This window comes from Terrapene carolina, unplaced genomic scaffold, assembly GCF_002925995.2.
Source record: "Terrapene carolina triunguis isolate 2854851 unplaced genomic scaffold, T_m_triunguis-2.0 Scaffold89, whole genome shotgun sequence".
Taxonomy (NCBI): domain Eukaryota; kingdom Metazoa; phylum Chordata; order Testudines; family Emydidae; genus Terrapene; species Terrapene triunguis.
Window position 1 is genome coordinate 33,753,669 of NW_020664440.1, and position 17,855 is coordinate 33,771,523.

General features: G+C 40.2%; 1 protein-coding gene across 1 annotated transcript in view; it reads left to right on the forward strand.

The window, feature by feature from the left end:
* LOC112112749 (protein Wnt-7a) overlaps positions 1 to 16,797 on the forward strand; it is a 50,205-nt gene extending 33,408 nt beyond the window's left edge. Inside the window, exon 5 of the mRNA XM_029911203.1 lies at positions 16,318 to 16,797. Within this exon, the coding sequence (XP_029767063.1) occupies positions 16,318 to 16,797 (480 nt within the window). The remainder of the gene's footprint in view (positions 1 to 16,317) is intronic.
* The last annotated feature ends 1,058 nt before the right edge of the window (positions 16,798 to 17,855 follow it).

Sequence of the window (17,855 nt, forward strand, 5' to 3'; positions counted from 1 at the left end):
GACTGAAGAAGGTAATAGGGCATTTGAGCACACCAAGAATTTATTCATATGTACCAAGGTGTCAGTACATTTGAATCCCAAATTAGAACTTTTAGCATGTGGTATCCCACCTGTAGGTATAGATGCCATCATACCACATAAAATGCCTGTTGGGACCAAGACAAATTAATTAAAGATTCTGTAAGCAAAACCAAAACATTAAACAAACCTTTGTTTAGAAAAAGAATTTCTGGGTATTATTCTTGGAATCAGGAAATTCCAGGTACTTCTGCATGGGAGGAAATTTTCATTGACAGCAGGCCAGAAGCTCCTTGTTAAAATTCTTGGCCTGAAGAGGAGTATGCTAATCTTTGTAACCTAGCAGCTGCTGAGATAGGCTCTGATGGTAGGATCTTATCTCTGATAAGTATAATCTATCTGAAAACATGGAAGTGCTGATGTATTATCCCAGTTGCAATTAGAGGTGGCAAATCCTTTAAAGCCAAGTCCAATTTTTAGAATATTTTTTTTTTGGAAGAAGTTCCTATTTCTGCAAGAAGAATGCAGCAGCGACAAAGAGCCAGTTCTTAAATTAAATTAATTAAAACCGCATATTTCAGAGGGCGATGTGAATGTTTTGTATGGTGAGCACACACGGTGTGGAAAGATGAACTCACAATAGAGTGACTCTATATTGTTGGGTTTCTGTGCGATGACAATGAAATCCTTGCAAGTCACATTGTTGGAAGAATTGCATGAAGGCCACACTAGAATAGCTAAAAAAGCTAAAGCTGTCACTGGAACTATTTTTTTAAAATCCAAATTGGTATCAAGATATCGAGTTGGTGAGTGTACAATGTGATGTGTCACAACAGGCCCATAACGTGCCTGTTCCTAGATCCTGATATCTTTGGAAATATGCTTTGAACCCATGACACAGAATTCATGTCAACTTTGTAAAGATCAGTAAACCAACAAGACTTAAGCCTGACTGGGTATTCTTTCCTAAAGAATACTCTTGGAGACTGCAGGGTAGGAGACAGGAGAAAATGGAATAAAAGTGTCATTTAAAAAGTAATTGGCTCAGGGACATATCTTCTGACTGTAAAAGTAATGTTAAGAGATAAATATATCAGTAATTTACTGTGAAGTATAAAATGTTATTAGACTCCGAAGCTTAAAAACACTATATCTGTGAATGAAATGTGAACAAATACTGTGCCTTTTCCGGATTCAGAGGATTTATTTCCCTTTATGTTCAAGGCAGAGGCTTGACAGTCTGTCGGTTTTGCCTTTATCAAGACACTGTTAGAGACAGTGCTTCCTAACTGAGAGATTTGGATAGAAGTAGCGTGAAATCACCTGAAAAGTTTGAATTATAATGAGAAAAAATACACTAACTTCATTTTTGGGATATATATGCTTTGCACTGTTTTATTTATCCAGTAACTGGAGGGTTAATTATCTCAATGCATGCACATAGTTACATAAGCCTGTATGAGTTATATTGGTTAGAAATGGTAACAGGTTTCAGTGGTAGCCATGTTAGTCTATAACAGCAAAAAAACCGAGGAGTCCTTGTGGCACCTTAGAGACTAACAAATTTTTCTGGGCATAAGCTTCCGTGGGCTAGAACCCACTTCATCAGATGTATGAAGTGAAAAATACAGGAGCAGGTATAAATACATGAAAGGATGGGGGTTGCTTTACCAACGAGATAAATCAATTAACAGCAGGATACCAAGGGAGGACAAATAACTTTTGAAGTGGTAAGAGAGTGGCCCATTACAGACAGTTGACAAGAAGGTGTGAGTAACAGTAGGGAGAAATTAGAATTGGGGAAATTAAGTTTAGGTTTTGTAACGACCCGACCACTCCCAGTCTTTATTCAGGCATAATCTGCTGGTATCCAGGATCTACAACCTATCCTGAAGGACAATCCCTCACTCTCACAGACCTTGGGAGACAGGCCAGTCCTCGATTACAGACAGCCCTCCAACCTGAAGCAAATACTCACCAGCAACTACACACCACACAACAAAAACACCAACCCAGGAGCCAAACCCTGCTACAAACCCCGGTGCCAACTCTGTCAACATATCTTTTCAAGGGACACCATCATAAGACCTAACCACATCAGCCACGCCATCCGGGGCTTGTTCATTTACACATCTACCAATGTGATATATGCCATCATGTGCCAGCAATGCCCCTCTGCCATGTACATTGGCCAAACCGGACAGTCTCTAGGCAAAAGAATAAATGGACACAAATCTGACATCAGGAATCATAACATTCAAAAACCAGTAGTTCAAAAACACTCAATAACAGACCTCAAAGTGGCAATTCTTCAACAAAAAAACTTCAAAAACAGACTCCAACGTGAAGCGGCAGAACTGGAATTAATTTGCAAACTGGATACCATCAGATTAGGCCTGAATAAAGACTGGGAGTGGTTGGGTCATTACAAAACCTAAACTTAATTTCCCCAATTCTAATTTCTCCCTACTGTTACTCACACCTTCTTGTCAACTGTCTGTAATGGGCCACTCTCTTACCACTTCAAAAGTTATTTGTCCTCCCTTGGTATCCTGCTGTTAATTGATTTATCTCGCTAGACTGACCTAACACTTGGTAAAGCACCCCCCATCCTTTCATGTATTTATACCTGCTCCTGTATTTTTCACTTCATACATTTTATGAAGTGGGTTCTAGCCCACAAAAGCTTATGCCCAAATAAATTTGTTAGTCTCTAAGGTGCTACAAGGACTCCTTGTTTTTTTTATTGGTTAGAAATGTTTGGAACCAATAAGAGGTGATATTACTTTGTAACTAATATTCTTGCCACTACCAGGTTTAACTAAAATAGCACAAAAGAGATGTTTTCTGATGAGCTGTCTGGAAACTGATGAGACTGTTGTTTTGGTTTCAGAGTAGCAGCCGTGTTAGTCTGTATAAGCAAAAAGAACAGGAGTACTTGTGGCACCTTAGAGACTAACAAATTTATTAGAGCATAAGCTTTCGTGGGCTACAACCCACTTCTTGCATCCGAAGAAGTGGGTTGTAGCCCATGAAAGCTTATGCTCTAATAAATCTGTTAGTCTCTAAGGTGCCACAAGTACTCCTGTTCTTTTTGTTTTGGTTTGGAAGCCTTTTTCTTGATAGCTTAAGCATTTGTTAAAGAGATCTAGTTGGGTCACTCATGATTCTTTGATGTACAACACCAGCATCTCTTAACTCAAAGTACTTGACTCCCAGTGGAGAAAGTTGCAAGGAAGATGGAGTTCAATGGAAATGAGTCAACAATCTAACACATCACTTTGTAGACATTCGCTGCTACAAGAATGGATTCCAGTTGTATCATTTCTTGCTTCCATTACAGTCTTTGCCACAATAATGAGGAATGAATCATTCTCTGAAACAAAGATTGCAGTGACAAATGTCAATGACAAGTGTCAATGACACAGGAGTATTCCATTTCTAGGAGAGTAAGGTTGTAATGAAACCTGAATAAGACAGAACTTTCATTCATTCGATTCTCAAATTCATCACTGTAAATTAGTTTATATTATTAGAGCACATTTAATCCAGAAGTACCCTCAAAGCACTTCATAAATAACATACAGAGACGTGTACTATACACTCAGCAACTTTGAGTGAAAAAGCACAACTATCCTGCTTTATAATGGTAACTTCACATACTACTAATAGAAGAAGCAAGTCTGAAAGCAAAATGTAGGCTAAAGATTCCTCTTTTGGGGCCCACTGGATTTTTGCCTGTACATGGCCTGCAGTACTGAGCTCCTAGGTCAAAGTGTGCACCAAAAAAGTGTCTTTGTTTTTCTAACGTCTTGCAGAATACAACACCAGTCAGCTATTTTATAGATGATCTATCTGTGAACATTCAGCAAGGAAGATAGATCAAATGGTAATAAGTTGTTATGGTGATGTCAGGTCTAATTCCAGAAAATCACTACCGTCGTCTTCTTGCAAGTTAATGAAAGTTGCCTCCAGGTTAGGGGAGTTCACCTTATCTGCTTTTTTCTTTTCTACAATCCTTACATCCATCATCTTTTCCTTCATTTTTGGCATGAACATGCCATCCATGATCTCTTTGGAGACGAAGGTAATGCATAGTAGGGGACAATCCTATATCAACAGGGAGATGGACTAGATAATATAATATTCACCCCACACCCCAAACACCTATAATTTCATGACACCAGCTCTTTTTCCAATCAGTTTCAATGTTACTTCATGAAGAAGCCAGTACTTTAGGCCAACAGGGCCATTTAACTTCATATTGCAATCTATCATCTCCACAAAGCATCAGAACTTTGCTTGGATGAGAGCATGCGACAATCCCAAATAAAACTTTCCTAGTGTCATTGTCCCATTTCACCCAGGACATCATACTTCTGGTTATGTTTTATAATAAATGTAACTATGTGTTGAATCATTCTATGGTTTGGTTACCTTCCAGTGATTGCTGTTGACAACACTTTTAGCCCATGGCAGAACAGGTAGTTTCCTCCTAATGCAGCACAGAAATCAGATGAAATAAATAATCAGATAGTTGCTTTTTCCTATTAAAATTAAGAAAAAGCTGGAAAATTTAGATTTTTTTTTCAAAAGCTGTTTTTCCAAGTACCTTTTTATTTCTCTATTTTTATATTTCCTATGTGATGACACTTATTTGGCACTGCACTGATCTAGGTGATAATGGGTCTTCCTATGGTTATTTTTTTAAAAACAAATGGTTGCAGTTTAGCAACAACAATGATAGTTATGTTTTCAAACACAATTCCATTTTCTCTGTGAAAATATTTGGATTAGCATTTGCAGTCTGTAGATTCTGATATTTAAATGAAACTGGTGCCAGCCTTGGGGGTAGCTGGTCTTTGATATTCACCAAGAACAACAGTAGCCATTGGTTTGATATAAACAAAATTCAAATTTTCTTTTCTAAAACTACTTGTAAGTGCAGAGATGTTTTATTTGCAATTTTATTTTAAAAGCTTGATTGCCAATAAAGTAATGGGGATAAGTAATTTGCAATGCATTTCCTGATACAGAAACTCATGTAGTCGTACTGGTAAAAAGGCTTGAATGCATAATCATGAAATACTTTTGTTATGAGTCCAGTGCCAACTGACAGAAGAAAGCGTGATTTAAAATGTTTGCCTTTAGATTGCAAGCTTAGTCACTGACCATTCACCTTCGGAGTATGCTTGAAATCCAACCTTGAGCCAGGTGGCTAAAATAATTCATTTCAAAGGTCCTAAACAAGCTGAATTTGTTAGTTAGTTTCAATCTACATTTTGGTGGACAGTGGGCGGCAGCTGAGGTCTGTTCATATGATATCTAAAAGGAAGCTATCCAGGAGACCACTGTGTTATCAAACATGATAGAACTGGGAGAAAGAAGGGAAGGGGAAGTAAGAATCTTAATATATGGTTCTACTCTGAAAAGGGACTCAAATATGGAGCATTCTATGTTTATTGTGCCTTGGATTCTATATCAGATTTACTCAGTTATCAACTACAGGGGTTGCTGAGATAGAAGTAACTGTGGGCATAATATGGCAGGGCGCATCTTGGTGAAGACACCTGAGAACTTAGGAATCTAGTTTGACCTTGGGGTCCAAAATTATGTTTGCAGGGTTGTCAGGGGAAAAAAAATCAAGGACTGAGCAGAATTGTTGAGACATATACATGGAATCCTATTTTTTATAATCACTTTTCAGGGCTAGAAGGAATCATACCTTGGGGGGAAGGGTTATCCCCCAACTGGCTAATGCAGGGTTTTTTCCTCTGAAGCCACTGGTGCTAGCTGTGGTCACTGACAGGACATTGGACTAGACAGATCTCTGATCTGATCATGTATGACAGTTCCTATGATTTGAAGGAGAGGGTCATGTCCTGTGGATTAAGTCAGGGAGGGCATTCCATGCACGTATTTAAGAAGAATGGGAGAATCTGTGTCACTTACTGTCCATATTCTTCAAAAGTGATATTGTTTCTGCAGAGTTCTATTCTCTTTTCAAAACTATTATTTAAAACAATAACTCACATTAATGGGTCCTATAAAGTGTATTTTCTTCCTCTGTTTGTTTCTTTGGTATCAACAGAGGTGAAAAAAACCCCAAGAGCAGTGGTTTTCAACCAGGGGTCCGGGGCCCCCTAAGGGGCCTTGAGCAAGTTTCAGGGGGGCCTCCAAGCAGGGCCAGCATTAGACTTGCTGGGGCCCAGGGCAGAAAGCCGAAGCCCAGGTCCCTGAGCCCCGCTACCTGGGGCTGAAGCTGAAGCCTGAGCAATGTAGCTTCATGGAGGTCCCTGTGGCATGGGGCCCCAGGCAATTGCCCTGCTTGCTACCCCCTAATGCCACCCTGGTTTTGATATGCAGAAATCCAGTTATTGTGGCACAGGTGGGCTGTGGAGTTTTTATAGCATGTTTGGGGGATGGAGGGTGGGGGGGGAGCTCAGAAAGAAAAAGGTCGAGAACCTCTGATTTAGAGCATAGTAGTCCAATGTGGTATTTATCATCATCACAAGGAAATCAGACATAGGATAGTCTAAAAAAAACTGTTTCACTACATTCCTCTCAACTTTGCTCTTCAGAATTCTTCTGTGTCCTACTGGGTATTTTTCTCTTTCTTTTTTTCTATACAGTGCTGATCAATAAAATATACAAAGGCTCTTCTTCCCCAATGACATCGGCCTCAGGGGGAAATAGTCTAACATTTGAATCCTACTCAATTTTCCTGGGCTGACAGCGACATGGGGTAGCGTGACTGTGCAATGATTTTAATTTCTTTACTTGTTTATCTCATGCAAATACAAAGCATGTTTGGAAAACAGTTATTATGGAATGGTGACTTTTCCATAATCAAAAGCAAAGGGATGGCTGATATCCAAGGGTAACAAATGTAAGATTAGGGTTTTGTTTTTTTTAAACCCTAGTCAACTATGTATAAGAAAACGCTGGAACTCAGCATGAAGGCCAAGAATCAAAGCCATCATATGACTGCATTAGCCATGAAAAAGTTACAAGGGATACCAATCTTCACGTTTAGGCTCATATGGAGGTCATCAGCTAGAATCAGGAAGAAATCTATTTGCCCTTCAGAAACAGACCATTTATTATCAAGGTAGGATTATTTATTGGGTGCAATTCTTGTGTTATGTCCCAAAGTAGAAAATTCTGCACCTTAGAAAGCACCTCTTGCATGGTCACTACCAAGCATATGTTTCTTCTATCAGTAGTATTCTGGGTGTCCTCAAGTACAAGTGAACAACGGTCCTGCTTGTTTAGCTGTCTTCTGTTCCTAGGGTAAGATTGGCTCCCAGGGGTGGTGGTGGGAGTAATGATGCCACATGACCTTGGCGTAGATGGTTAGCAGTTTGCCAGCCATTTTCTATTTGAAACGGAATATTCACCTGCAATCAATGCGGTTGACTGTTCAGAATTCTTGTTGTAATATTTCTTCTGTACACGTCTGCTGCCATATTAGTTCTTTTCCAACTACGTCAGGGGTAATGGCCTTTAGCTCAAGAAGATTGTTAGATGCTGATGTCCTTTCCCCCCAGTTTACCATGGAATTTCAATTTAAAATGTGTTACTAATTACTACACACTGTTTTGCAACAGCTCCCTTTTAGAAAAGAGAGATTTAGTAGTAGTCCACTGATCAGAGATAATCTTTCCTGGTTAATTCAACTAGATCTTTGCTAACCGTGGAGAAAAGGTAATCATGTAGTTTCAGTGCTCTTCCAAGATGTTTCATGCAGATTTCACACTTATCTTTGATAGCAGCATTTCATGCCTGGCCAGAAATGGACATCTCAGGCTCTCTTCATACACTTCTCAATGGATAGAGGGGTCTTGTATACAAAGCTTAGCATTTCTGACATCATGCTGTGTAGTACTATAAACAGGATGTCCTTCATACAGAATATGCAACAGTTTAATCTCTATGGTTCAGATCCACAAAAGCACTTGGACACCTAAATCCCAGTGGTAGGTGCCACTGCGATCCACAAAATTGCCACTTCGTTGCCTGCTAATCCTGTAGACACCCCCCAACTCACTCAGTGCCTAAATTTTCAGGGTCAAAGTTCACTAGGTGACTAAGTTTCTGTCTCCGGGCATGTTCACTGCTGCCTCACCCTAGGCTTCCAGATGCCCATCTCATGCCTAAGTCCCAGTGCAATCCACAAACTGGGAAAAGATAGTTGCAGGAGTGCCTGTCTCACCTGTGGTGCCTAATCCAGTAGGCATGCTCAGAGGCCACCCAGTGAATCAGGTCCCATTCAAATTCTGTCTGGAGGAGCAGGTAGTGGTGTCCACCTTATAACTTTTAGCCCAATGGTTAGAGCATTCACTTGGGATGTGGGAGATTAGGTTCAATTCCTCCCTCAGGCAGATGGGGAGAAAAGGTTTGAACAGGGATCTCCTACACCCCTCGGGAGAGTGCTCTAACTACTGAGCTATGGGATATTCAGCTCCCTCAGTCCTTCCTGTTGAAGCTGCTCCACTTTGGTTAAATAAAGAGTCATTGAAGCAGGGAGACTGGACCTTGGTCTCGCACCTCACCAGGTGTCATTCTTCCTCTCTCTCTCTGGTCCAATTTGAACAAATGCCTCTACTTTTCTTGGTTATGGTCAAACTCCTCCAAACCTAATTGTCAAACATAGTGTACTCTCTCACGGTATTGCCATTGTTTTTACCCCAAATCAACAGATCCTCAGGTATTACTTCCAGATCCTCGAAGGTCTAGAGTACAATACTTTGATACACTTCCTGTTCAAGGCAATCCCAAAGGGAAGTTGCTCAAACATATCTACCACAGGGAGAGTTGAAGGTATACAGTTTTATACTTTCAGTATGAAATTGGACCTGCCAAAATTCTTGGCATACATCCCAAACTTAAACAGCTCTTGCATTTTGAAGCAGAGACATGATCTTATTTTACCATCTGGCTAAGTTCAGATTTAACTCTCTCTCCCATTACTAATAGGACTTTATCAGTTGTGCCACCAAAAATATGTGTACCATATATTTATATCAATGTAATTATTTTATCTGTAATCAACCCACACTGTATTGTTTTGCCTCCTGTTCAGGTAAGTTATACCCCTGTTTGATCACAGTCATGTGCACTCTACTCTTCAACTCAAATACACTTGTCTTTCCCTTCCATTATTCTAAACGCTGAGTGAAACCTGTCCTTATGTAGGCATTCGCATTTTATACCAGCTACGCAAACCAAGCTTAGTTTTAACATTGGGTGGTCACTAATCTTTTTGTGTGAATGCATTCTGGGGTTACAGTGCACCCTGCTCCAGTATCTAATCCAATGTCACAAACCAAACCTGTTGTAGAAACTTGATTTGTAAATGTATTTAGAGACTCAAAGAACTGTTTCTGCCTTATCATTTTATCCTCAAAGTGTATGTTTGTGTATCTATCTTGCTAATAAAGCATCACACTTCTGCAAATTGAATATGAGCCAACAATGTGATGCAGTTGCGAAAAAAGACATTTGGGACATATTAACAGGAGTATCATATACAAAACACAAGAGGTAATTGTTTCTCTCTACATACCCCTAGTGAGGCCTCAGGTGGAGTATTGTGTCCAGTTTTGGGCACCACACTTTAAGAAAGATGTGAACACATTAGAAAGTCCAGAGTAGAGCAACAAAAATGATAAGAGGTTTGGAAAATCTGACCTATGAGGAAGGGTTGAAAGATTTTAGCATTTTTAGTCTAAAGAGATTAGAAGAATGAGGGGGAACTTGGTAACTGTCTTCAAATATATAAAAGGCTGTTATAAAGAGGATGGTGATCAATTGTTCACCAAGCATAGGACAGATAGTAATCAGCTTAATCTGCAACAAGGGAGATTTAGGTTAGATATGAGGAAAACCTTTCTAACTGGAAGAATAGTTAAGCAATGGAACAAGTTACCTAGGGAAGTTGTGGAATGCCTAACATTGGAGTTTTTAAAGAACAGCTTAGACAAAACACCTGTCAGGGATGGTCTAGGTATACTTGGTCCTGCCTCATCATGAGGGGATGGACTAGATGGCCTCTCAAGGTCCCTTCCAGCCCCTACATTTCTATGGTTCTATGGAAATGATTGCTCTTATTGCATGGATGACAACACACTCCTTATGTTTGACCCCTTTGCATCATCTTGTGATTGCCTCCACATTTATAGTAAACAAATCTGGTCTCTGCTATTTGTTTGCCTTGATCTTTAGGCAGTGGTAGTCATTTTTAATTAGATACATTTCAGTACTTTCACTGCTTGTTAACTTTTATTTGTGAAGTACAGTTTTCACTAACTCTGCAGATCTCCACTGCTCTTTTGAAAGTCAGGTCTATTTCTTGTAATAACCTGGCTTTGCCCAGGTTACCAGTTTTAGCACAAATAATATGATCTTTAATTAGTTCATCTGGTAACTGATCAAATTCATATGACCTAGCTTTATGGCATCAGTCTATAACACAGGGTATGTCTACGCTTGGAGCTGGGAAGTGATTCCCAATTCGAGGAGACATATCCACTCTTATTGAGCTAGCAGGGTAAAAGCTGTGGTGGCTTGAGCAGCAGGAGGAGCTAGCCACCCTGAATAGATACCCACCTGCGATGCTAGGCACATACATGGGGGAAGGGAGGCCTAGCCCCTCCCATGACTCAAGCCACCATGGTTATACTCTATTTTTAGCACGTTCTTGAGCAGAGCTAGTGCAGGTATGTCTCCTCAAACTGGGAATTACAACCCTAGCTGAAGTGTAGACATATCTATAAAGGTCAACAATCTCATCTGGCATGTGGTTTCTTGTAAAGAAAATGTGTCTTTCCCACATGCCCTCCACACCCCTCAGTCTCAGCCCAGAGCCCCCTCCTATACCCCAAACCCCTCATCCCCAGCCTCACCCCAGAGTCTGCACCCCCAGATGTAGCCCTCACACACCCCGCACCCCAACCCCCTGCCCCAGCCCAGAGCCCCCTCCTACACCCCAAACTCCTCATCCCCAGCCCCACCCCAGAGTCCGCAGCCCTCACCCCCTCCCGCACCCCAATCCCCTGAGCCCACCCGCTGAAAATAAGCGAGTGAGTGAGGGTGGGGAGAGCGAGCGATGGGGGGTGGGGTGGAGTGAGCAGGGTTGGGGCCGCAGAGAAGGGGCAGGGCAGGACCTCAGAGGAGGGGCAGGGCAGGGGGCAGGGCAAGAGTGTTCGTTTTTTTGCGAGTAGAAAGTTGGCAACCCGAGGGTGAGGGAAGGATTTCATTCTCTCCAACTTCTCTAATACTACTTGCTTACAGTACAGCAAGTAAGTGTTGCAACCACCTCCTCCACTTTTCTGCCATCCTCTCTTCCAGATAGAGGGTGGCTTCATTTTTCCAATGATTGATTATTTTTCTGAATGCTATGTAATAAAGGTACACATAGGAATACTTGTAGGAGACTGGTATATTTCCTGGTCCATCACATGACATCAGCCAAAGTTACAAAAGATTATACCCCTGTTATGGCAGGGATCAGAGTATGCTTTGACTGCAGTGGCTACATACATTCCTTCAACATTGAGGATCCATATTGCATATATAGAATGGGGCCAGATTCATCCCTGCTGGTAGAGAGGTCCCCTCCAGCCCAGGGGTTATATTTAGGAATCCCCAGAGCAGGATACTCTGCAGAAATCCTGTTGGTGAAGGCTGCTCAGGAGGTGTAATGACTTCATGAATCCTATGGCCTGCCCTACTCACTTTTTGCCACCAAGGTCCTGTGTCCTCGTTTGTGCTGACAAAGTAAAGCATTCTCAGTGCATTGGTGTCACACCAAACTCAGGACCTTGCATTGTCCATTGCATTAAAAGGTAGGCTATATTCACCCAGTAAAACCATCCCAGAACAGTGTATCAATGGATTAGCAAGTGAAACTGAAAAAAAACTATTTTAAAAAATGAAAGTATGGAATTCTGACTAACTTTGGTAACAGAAATACTACAAGCTCTGATCTGACAACATATTATAGAAAAGTTAGACATGAAATTAGTTCTCATCCTGTATATTTCCCTCCTACTTTTTTCTTTTTTGTCCATTGTTTAAACTCCTCATGGAAGTGCCCAAAGATGGGATAGCTGCTGGTAATATCACCACAGAATACTAATGCAGGTTTTCCTTTCCACACCCTTTTACTGTAAACTATTTCCCAGAGGATAAGGGGGGGGGGTGAAAAGATCAACAAATACTGACAGTTTACTTTGGAACATTAAAAAAAAGTGGGCAAAACTAAAAACACTCCCTTTGTCAGCAATTATCACAGTCCCGAGCATTCACTGGTACACAACAGATGTGCCTTCTGTGGCTGATAATGTTGGGTATGGTAAATTGGTGACGAAACAAAGGACATAGGTTTACAATTATGCACTCCCCAGACCCCAGTATTTTAAAGCAAATCAAACTATGGTATATTAGTTCCTAGTCTAATGTGAAAAATATGATCCACTAACTAAATCTTCAAACAAACAGAACCTGACTTTCCTGAAATATGGCAACTTGGCATTTTTATGTTTAATTTTTTTGTAATGGAGAATGATGGGCTTTTAAGGGTAAGCTGCTTCCTTTGAGCAGCAGACATGCAGTGTGATGCCCAGGCTCAAAGAGAATAGCTCCACACCCCCTCACCAACTGCTGTAGGTAGCCACATATCACCCAGGTCCTTCCTTGCATTTATGAAGACAACTGAATTACTGGTGGGATAGTGAGGTAACCTGGAAGCATTAAGGTGCCAATGTATGTACCTTTTAATGCAGAACAAATAACCCAAGCATCTGACATCACAATACTACAGTGTAACAAACCACCATATTGCAGTTTTGCTTTGCTTCAGGTAGAGGATAGACTGTATGCAGAGTTATGTTTTTGATTTGTCTCTTGCCGAACTTGCTTAGTAGTGGATTGGAAGCAGCAGCAGGAAGAAAGAGATAAAGGAGAATAAGCTATAAGAGGGCTTGTGGGTTGAAGATATGTGGGGTGAAACTTGCCCCACCTAGATGATGCATAAAATCACAAAAGGAGTTAGCTGTTCAGTCTAAACTTACATTAAAAACAACTAAAAGGGCACCATCAGGTATGGCACAACACAAAAAATGTTGTTTTGTTCTTCTAAAAAGAACCCATAACGTTTGGATTCATTTACTATTATTCAAAAGTATCATGTTCAAATGAAGTCAGGTCTTTTTATCCCAACTGCTTGCACCCAGTCCTAACTGAGACCAGAAAACTTCCTAAGCTATTTCCAGCTGGCATCAAGATACATCACACAGAACAGCAAGCTCAACACATGGCATGGATCCTTTCAATCGTTGATCCATTGCATCAGCTTACTCAGCTCTTTCCAACCGAACTGTTTATTCCCTCAGTGATCACTGTCTGTAAACGGGATGTTAATGAAATACACTGAAAGGGAACTGAGGCTATCTAAAATGTAAACTACATTTAGGGGGAAAAAACCTTATGAGTAGACTGACAATAAAACATCCATTTCAAGACAATTTGTACTATTCTGATGGAAGATTCATGTGAGAATTAGTACAAGGTTGTTAGGCTTTATTATTTTTCTTGCCACTCTGAACATTTGCACGAGGTTGCAAAACCAGCTTCTTGAACAAGATAAGTTATTAATATGAGAAATGTATCACAGATCACCTCAAAAGATGGATACATTACAAATAAGGCTTAAAGAATCTATATTATTTTCAGGTTGCTGAGCTATGGCTCCTTTTTTGTGTGTGTGTCTCCCCATCTCTCTCCTTGGTGTACTACCGTTATGAATGACTGAGCAATAACTGAATGCAGTAACTGAATGAGTGAGGAAGTATCTCAAAATAACCAAAATAATCCATAATGTACACCTATATTTAAGCAGAGTTGCAAAGTTGTTCAGCTGCAGATCTGAATTTAAACTTTTCCAGATCTGGATTTTGGTCCATCCATTAGATAGATCACTGCTAATCATTAAATTTGGATCTGGATGCAAACTCTCCCATAATTCCCCAAAATGTGCTCTATTGTACCCTAAAATTATTGCTATCGTCTGTTCAGAATTATACTCTCTAGATACTTTACCAATCCTGGCATCAGTCCACCCTCAATGACTTCCATGACAGTTCAACACATGGAACAAAAGCGAGATCAGGCCATATCTATGTTTTTTGAACTCCAACTTTTCATTGCTGGGAAAATTCAAACAAAAACAGAAAAGCCTAGTAACATTATTTTTTTTGTAGCAGACACACAATACTATTCCAACTTTCCTAAAAAGACTAAACAATAGCAGTTACTATACGGCCTATAAAGCTACAGTATATAAGAGCAATAAATGTAACACCTATACTTGCGATGCTTAAAGTAGCTTGATTGTTTTCATCTTCAGTAACCCCAACTTGCACAAGAATTGGTCTGGTCAGCACCAGATATCAACTAAAATTCTGTGGTTGGGATGAAGTAGCACACAATTTAAGAAGCCCACCATTTGTGTTGTGATTTAAGACTGTCCTAAGTACATAGCACTCCATTTCTTTGAACATGTAGAGTTGGGTTTTGTCCCCATTAATGCAGTCTGCATCTTCCTATGACAACCTGGCCACTGTGCCCCTAAGAAAATAGACAGTATTTGCACTGTCACCCTTCCGTGGGGGTTTCACAGGGGCAGGGAGCTTTATACTGATTTTGGGAATCCACAGGAGATACATTGGCCAAAGGCAGCTGAAGGAATGCTCCAAGTTTCCAGGTCACCCTGGCCATGTCCATTCCTGGCAGGCTGCCCACTTTTGGGGTTGTGCAGGCCAGCTGCAAGTCCTTGAGACAGGTTTTAGGCCTCTTGCACCCTTGACAATTGCTCTGTGGCTAGAGCCTCCACAACTGGAGACATTGCCTTAAGGCACAGGCGAATCTAGCCTGTAGCATTATTTTGCTGTCTCACAATTCATAATTTGGCATACCAGTGCAAAATGAAGTACATGAAATTCATGTATTTCTTGACATTAACTCAATGCAGGTGGTATGCAAACTCAACTACAGGGCTCATACAGCTAGCACTAAATGAGTCAGTTTGTCTTCTGATAGCAGTTGGAAACCAGTAGCAGGAGCAGAACAGTACAGGAGTAAGACAACAAGAGATTTGGGGGTTGAAAGGAGGCAACAGTGGGATAAGGAATCTATGGGGCTTCCTGCCCCTGAAAGAAAAAGGAAGATGACAAGATGTAGAAAAGAGACATTTACAGAAAAAAAGAAAGAAAAAAGAGAGAAGAGGTGGGAGGGGAGCAGAGGGAAGAGACACAGACCAGGTAGAACAAGCACTGCTTTAGTGGTGGTGCCTTAGAGAAGCATTAAGCTACCAAAAGAGATAACAGAAAAAATTCAAAGATAATTGATGACGACAAATTAAAATGTTAACGAATTCTACGTTCTCATCCTTATCCCTGCTTTACATCAGAAGAGAAATCTACAGTTGTACTACAATGAAGGCTGAGAATTTTACAGACTAAGGGGTCTCGGCTTCTTCTCCACATGGAGAATAGACTTGAGTACATGGCACATAATAAAACTACTACATAGGAAAGTAATGTATAGATTTTCTTAGATGTAACATTAATTTGTAGCATTTGTGTGTGTATGTCTATCTAAACATTACCATGAGGCGAAACTGGTGAAAGTTTTCCCGCAATGTTTTTCACTAGCTTTTTTCATGCCATTTTCAGGTCTAAGTACTGAAATGGAATTTATTTTCCCAGTTTGGCTTGCATAATACATTTGTAGCAAAAATCATTGTATTTTCAGAATGTGGTACATATGAGATTTCATGTGAAAATACCATACTTGAGGTGTGTTATTTGTGCTTCTCTGCAACTCCCCATCTTCTTGGCATATGCCAAAATTGCAATATAGACACATCATGCTGGGCACAGTATAAACACATAGTAAGCAATGTGAAGACCACAGTTGGTTGGTAAAGACACCATTTTTGCTTTTGTTTGAAATTGGATAAAGTTCTCCTCTCTAATCAACATGGAGTGGGGAGGGAATCAGTTGTGCATGTTCTGGAGGCAGAACTCAGTTGACATCAATAGGAGTTTGATGCCTGTGACAATTACATAGCCAGCAAGTGAGATCTGCAGCCTGGGCGGGCATGAATTTTGACCTGGGTTTAGTAGCTATTATTATAAAGAGCAGATTTGAGAACAATAGTTTCATTACATCAGATGAATGTCTCTTTGATGGAGTCTTATTGTTTTAACACATTCTGTGTTCTTTCAAATCTAGATTCTTGAAGAAAACATGAAATTAGAGTGCAAGTGCCATGGAGTTTCAGGATCTTGTACTACTAAGACATGCTGGACAACCCTTCCTAAATTCCGGGAGCTGGGCTACATCCTTAAGGACAAATACAATGAAGCAGTTCAGGTTGAACCGGTGAGGGCAAGTCGCAACAAGCGTCCAACCTTCCTTAAAATAAAGAAGCCACTGTCCTACCGCAAACCCATGGATACAGATTTAGTGTACATAGAAAAATCTCCAAATTACTGTGAAGAAGACCCTGTCACTGGCAGTGTGGGAACACAGGGCAGAATGTGCAACAAAACAGCCCAGCAGACCAATGGCTGTGATCTGATGTGTTGTGGTCGAGGTTACAATACACACCAGTACTCACGAGTGTGGCAGTGCAACTGTAAATTTCATTGGTGCTGCTACGTAAAGTGTAATACGTGCAGTGAAAGAACAGAAGTGTACACCTGTAAATGAAAGTGTGGCTGGGGAAGGTGACTCTAGATCCCTAGGAATGAATACATTTGCACATGAGCTCAACACAACTACTCAAGACTGTAGCAAAGACCTGCTTTCTTCCAAAAGAAAAGCTAATGAACGGATCTGTCTTTTCCTCTCATATTTCAGTACTTATGTGGATACACATTAAAGACTTGTATAAATTATCCAAAAAAACAAAACAAAACAAAAAACCAAGCCACTTGACACACAAAACAGAGGAAAAAAATCATCTAAGCTAATCTGCACCTCCAAAGCTTAATGCAATGACTGCCTTATGAAAAGAACACCCAGTCAAGTGAAAAAAATCTGAGAGCTTGGCAACTAACTCTTTTGGTTTGGAAAAAGATGGTTAAATACACACGCTACTGTGCATAAGGGATGGGTTGGGTGGGGGAAACAAAACAAAACTTTAACATGGTCTTTGCACAGGATGGGGTGACAATGCTCCAGTGTGAATTTCTACTTAAGTGTGGATTATGCAGATTTAGGTTTCTACACTTTTGAAAAGCTTCTGCTGGTCTTGCCTGTCTTTCCATTTCACACAATTTGCTACAGCAAGTAGAACTGTTGAAGTTTTCCATAGACACTGGTTTATCTGCCTTTATTTTTTTGTGCTGCAGATTTTAGCACAGGGATTTGGGACATCTGGGCATAATAATAGCAATATTTAACAATTTATTCAGATAAAACTAATATTAATTTATTTAAATAAAAAAGAACTCTACAACATTTTTGGAACTATTCTGCAATTAAAGTAGATAGCTTGCTTTCTTTGTGGAATAATTATTTTGTAGATACGGCAAGGAAAAAACTGAAGCTGTATATATTATTCTTTACTCGGATATTTCTACTAGTTGGATTTGCAGGATATTTTCTGCAGTACTAGATGTTTAAGTACAAAAGCAGGCATCTTTTATAATTTTTTTCTGTTTGCTGCTAGTTGTCTGGAAAAATCAAACTGGTAGTGAGTATAATCTCTTTACAATACACTTTTTTTTTCCAATTAAAGAGGAGCGTTATGAAAATCCAGTTTG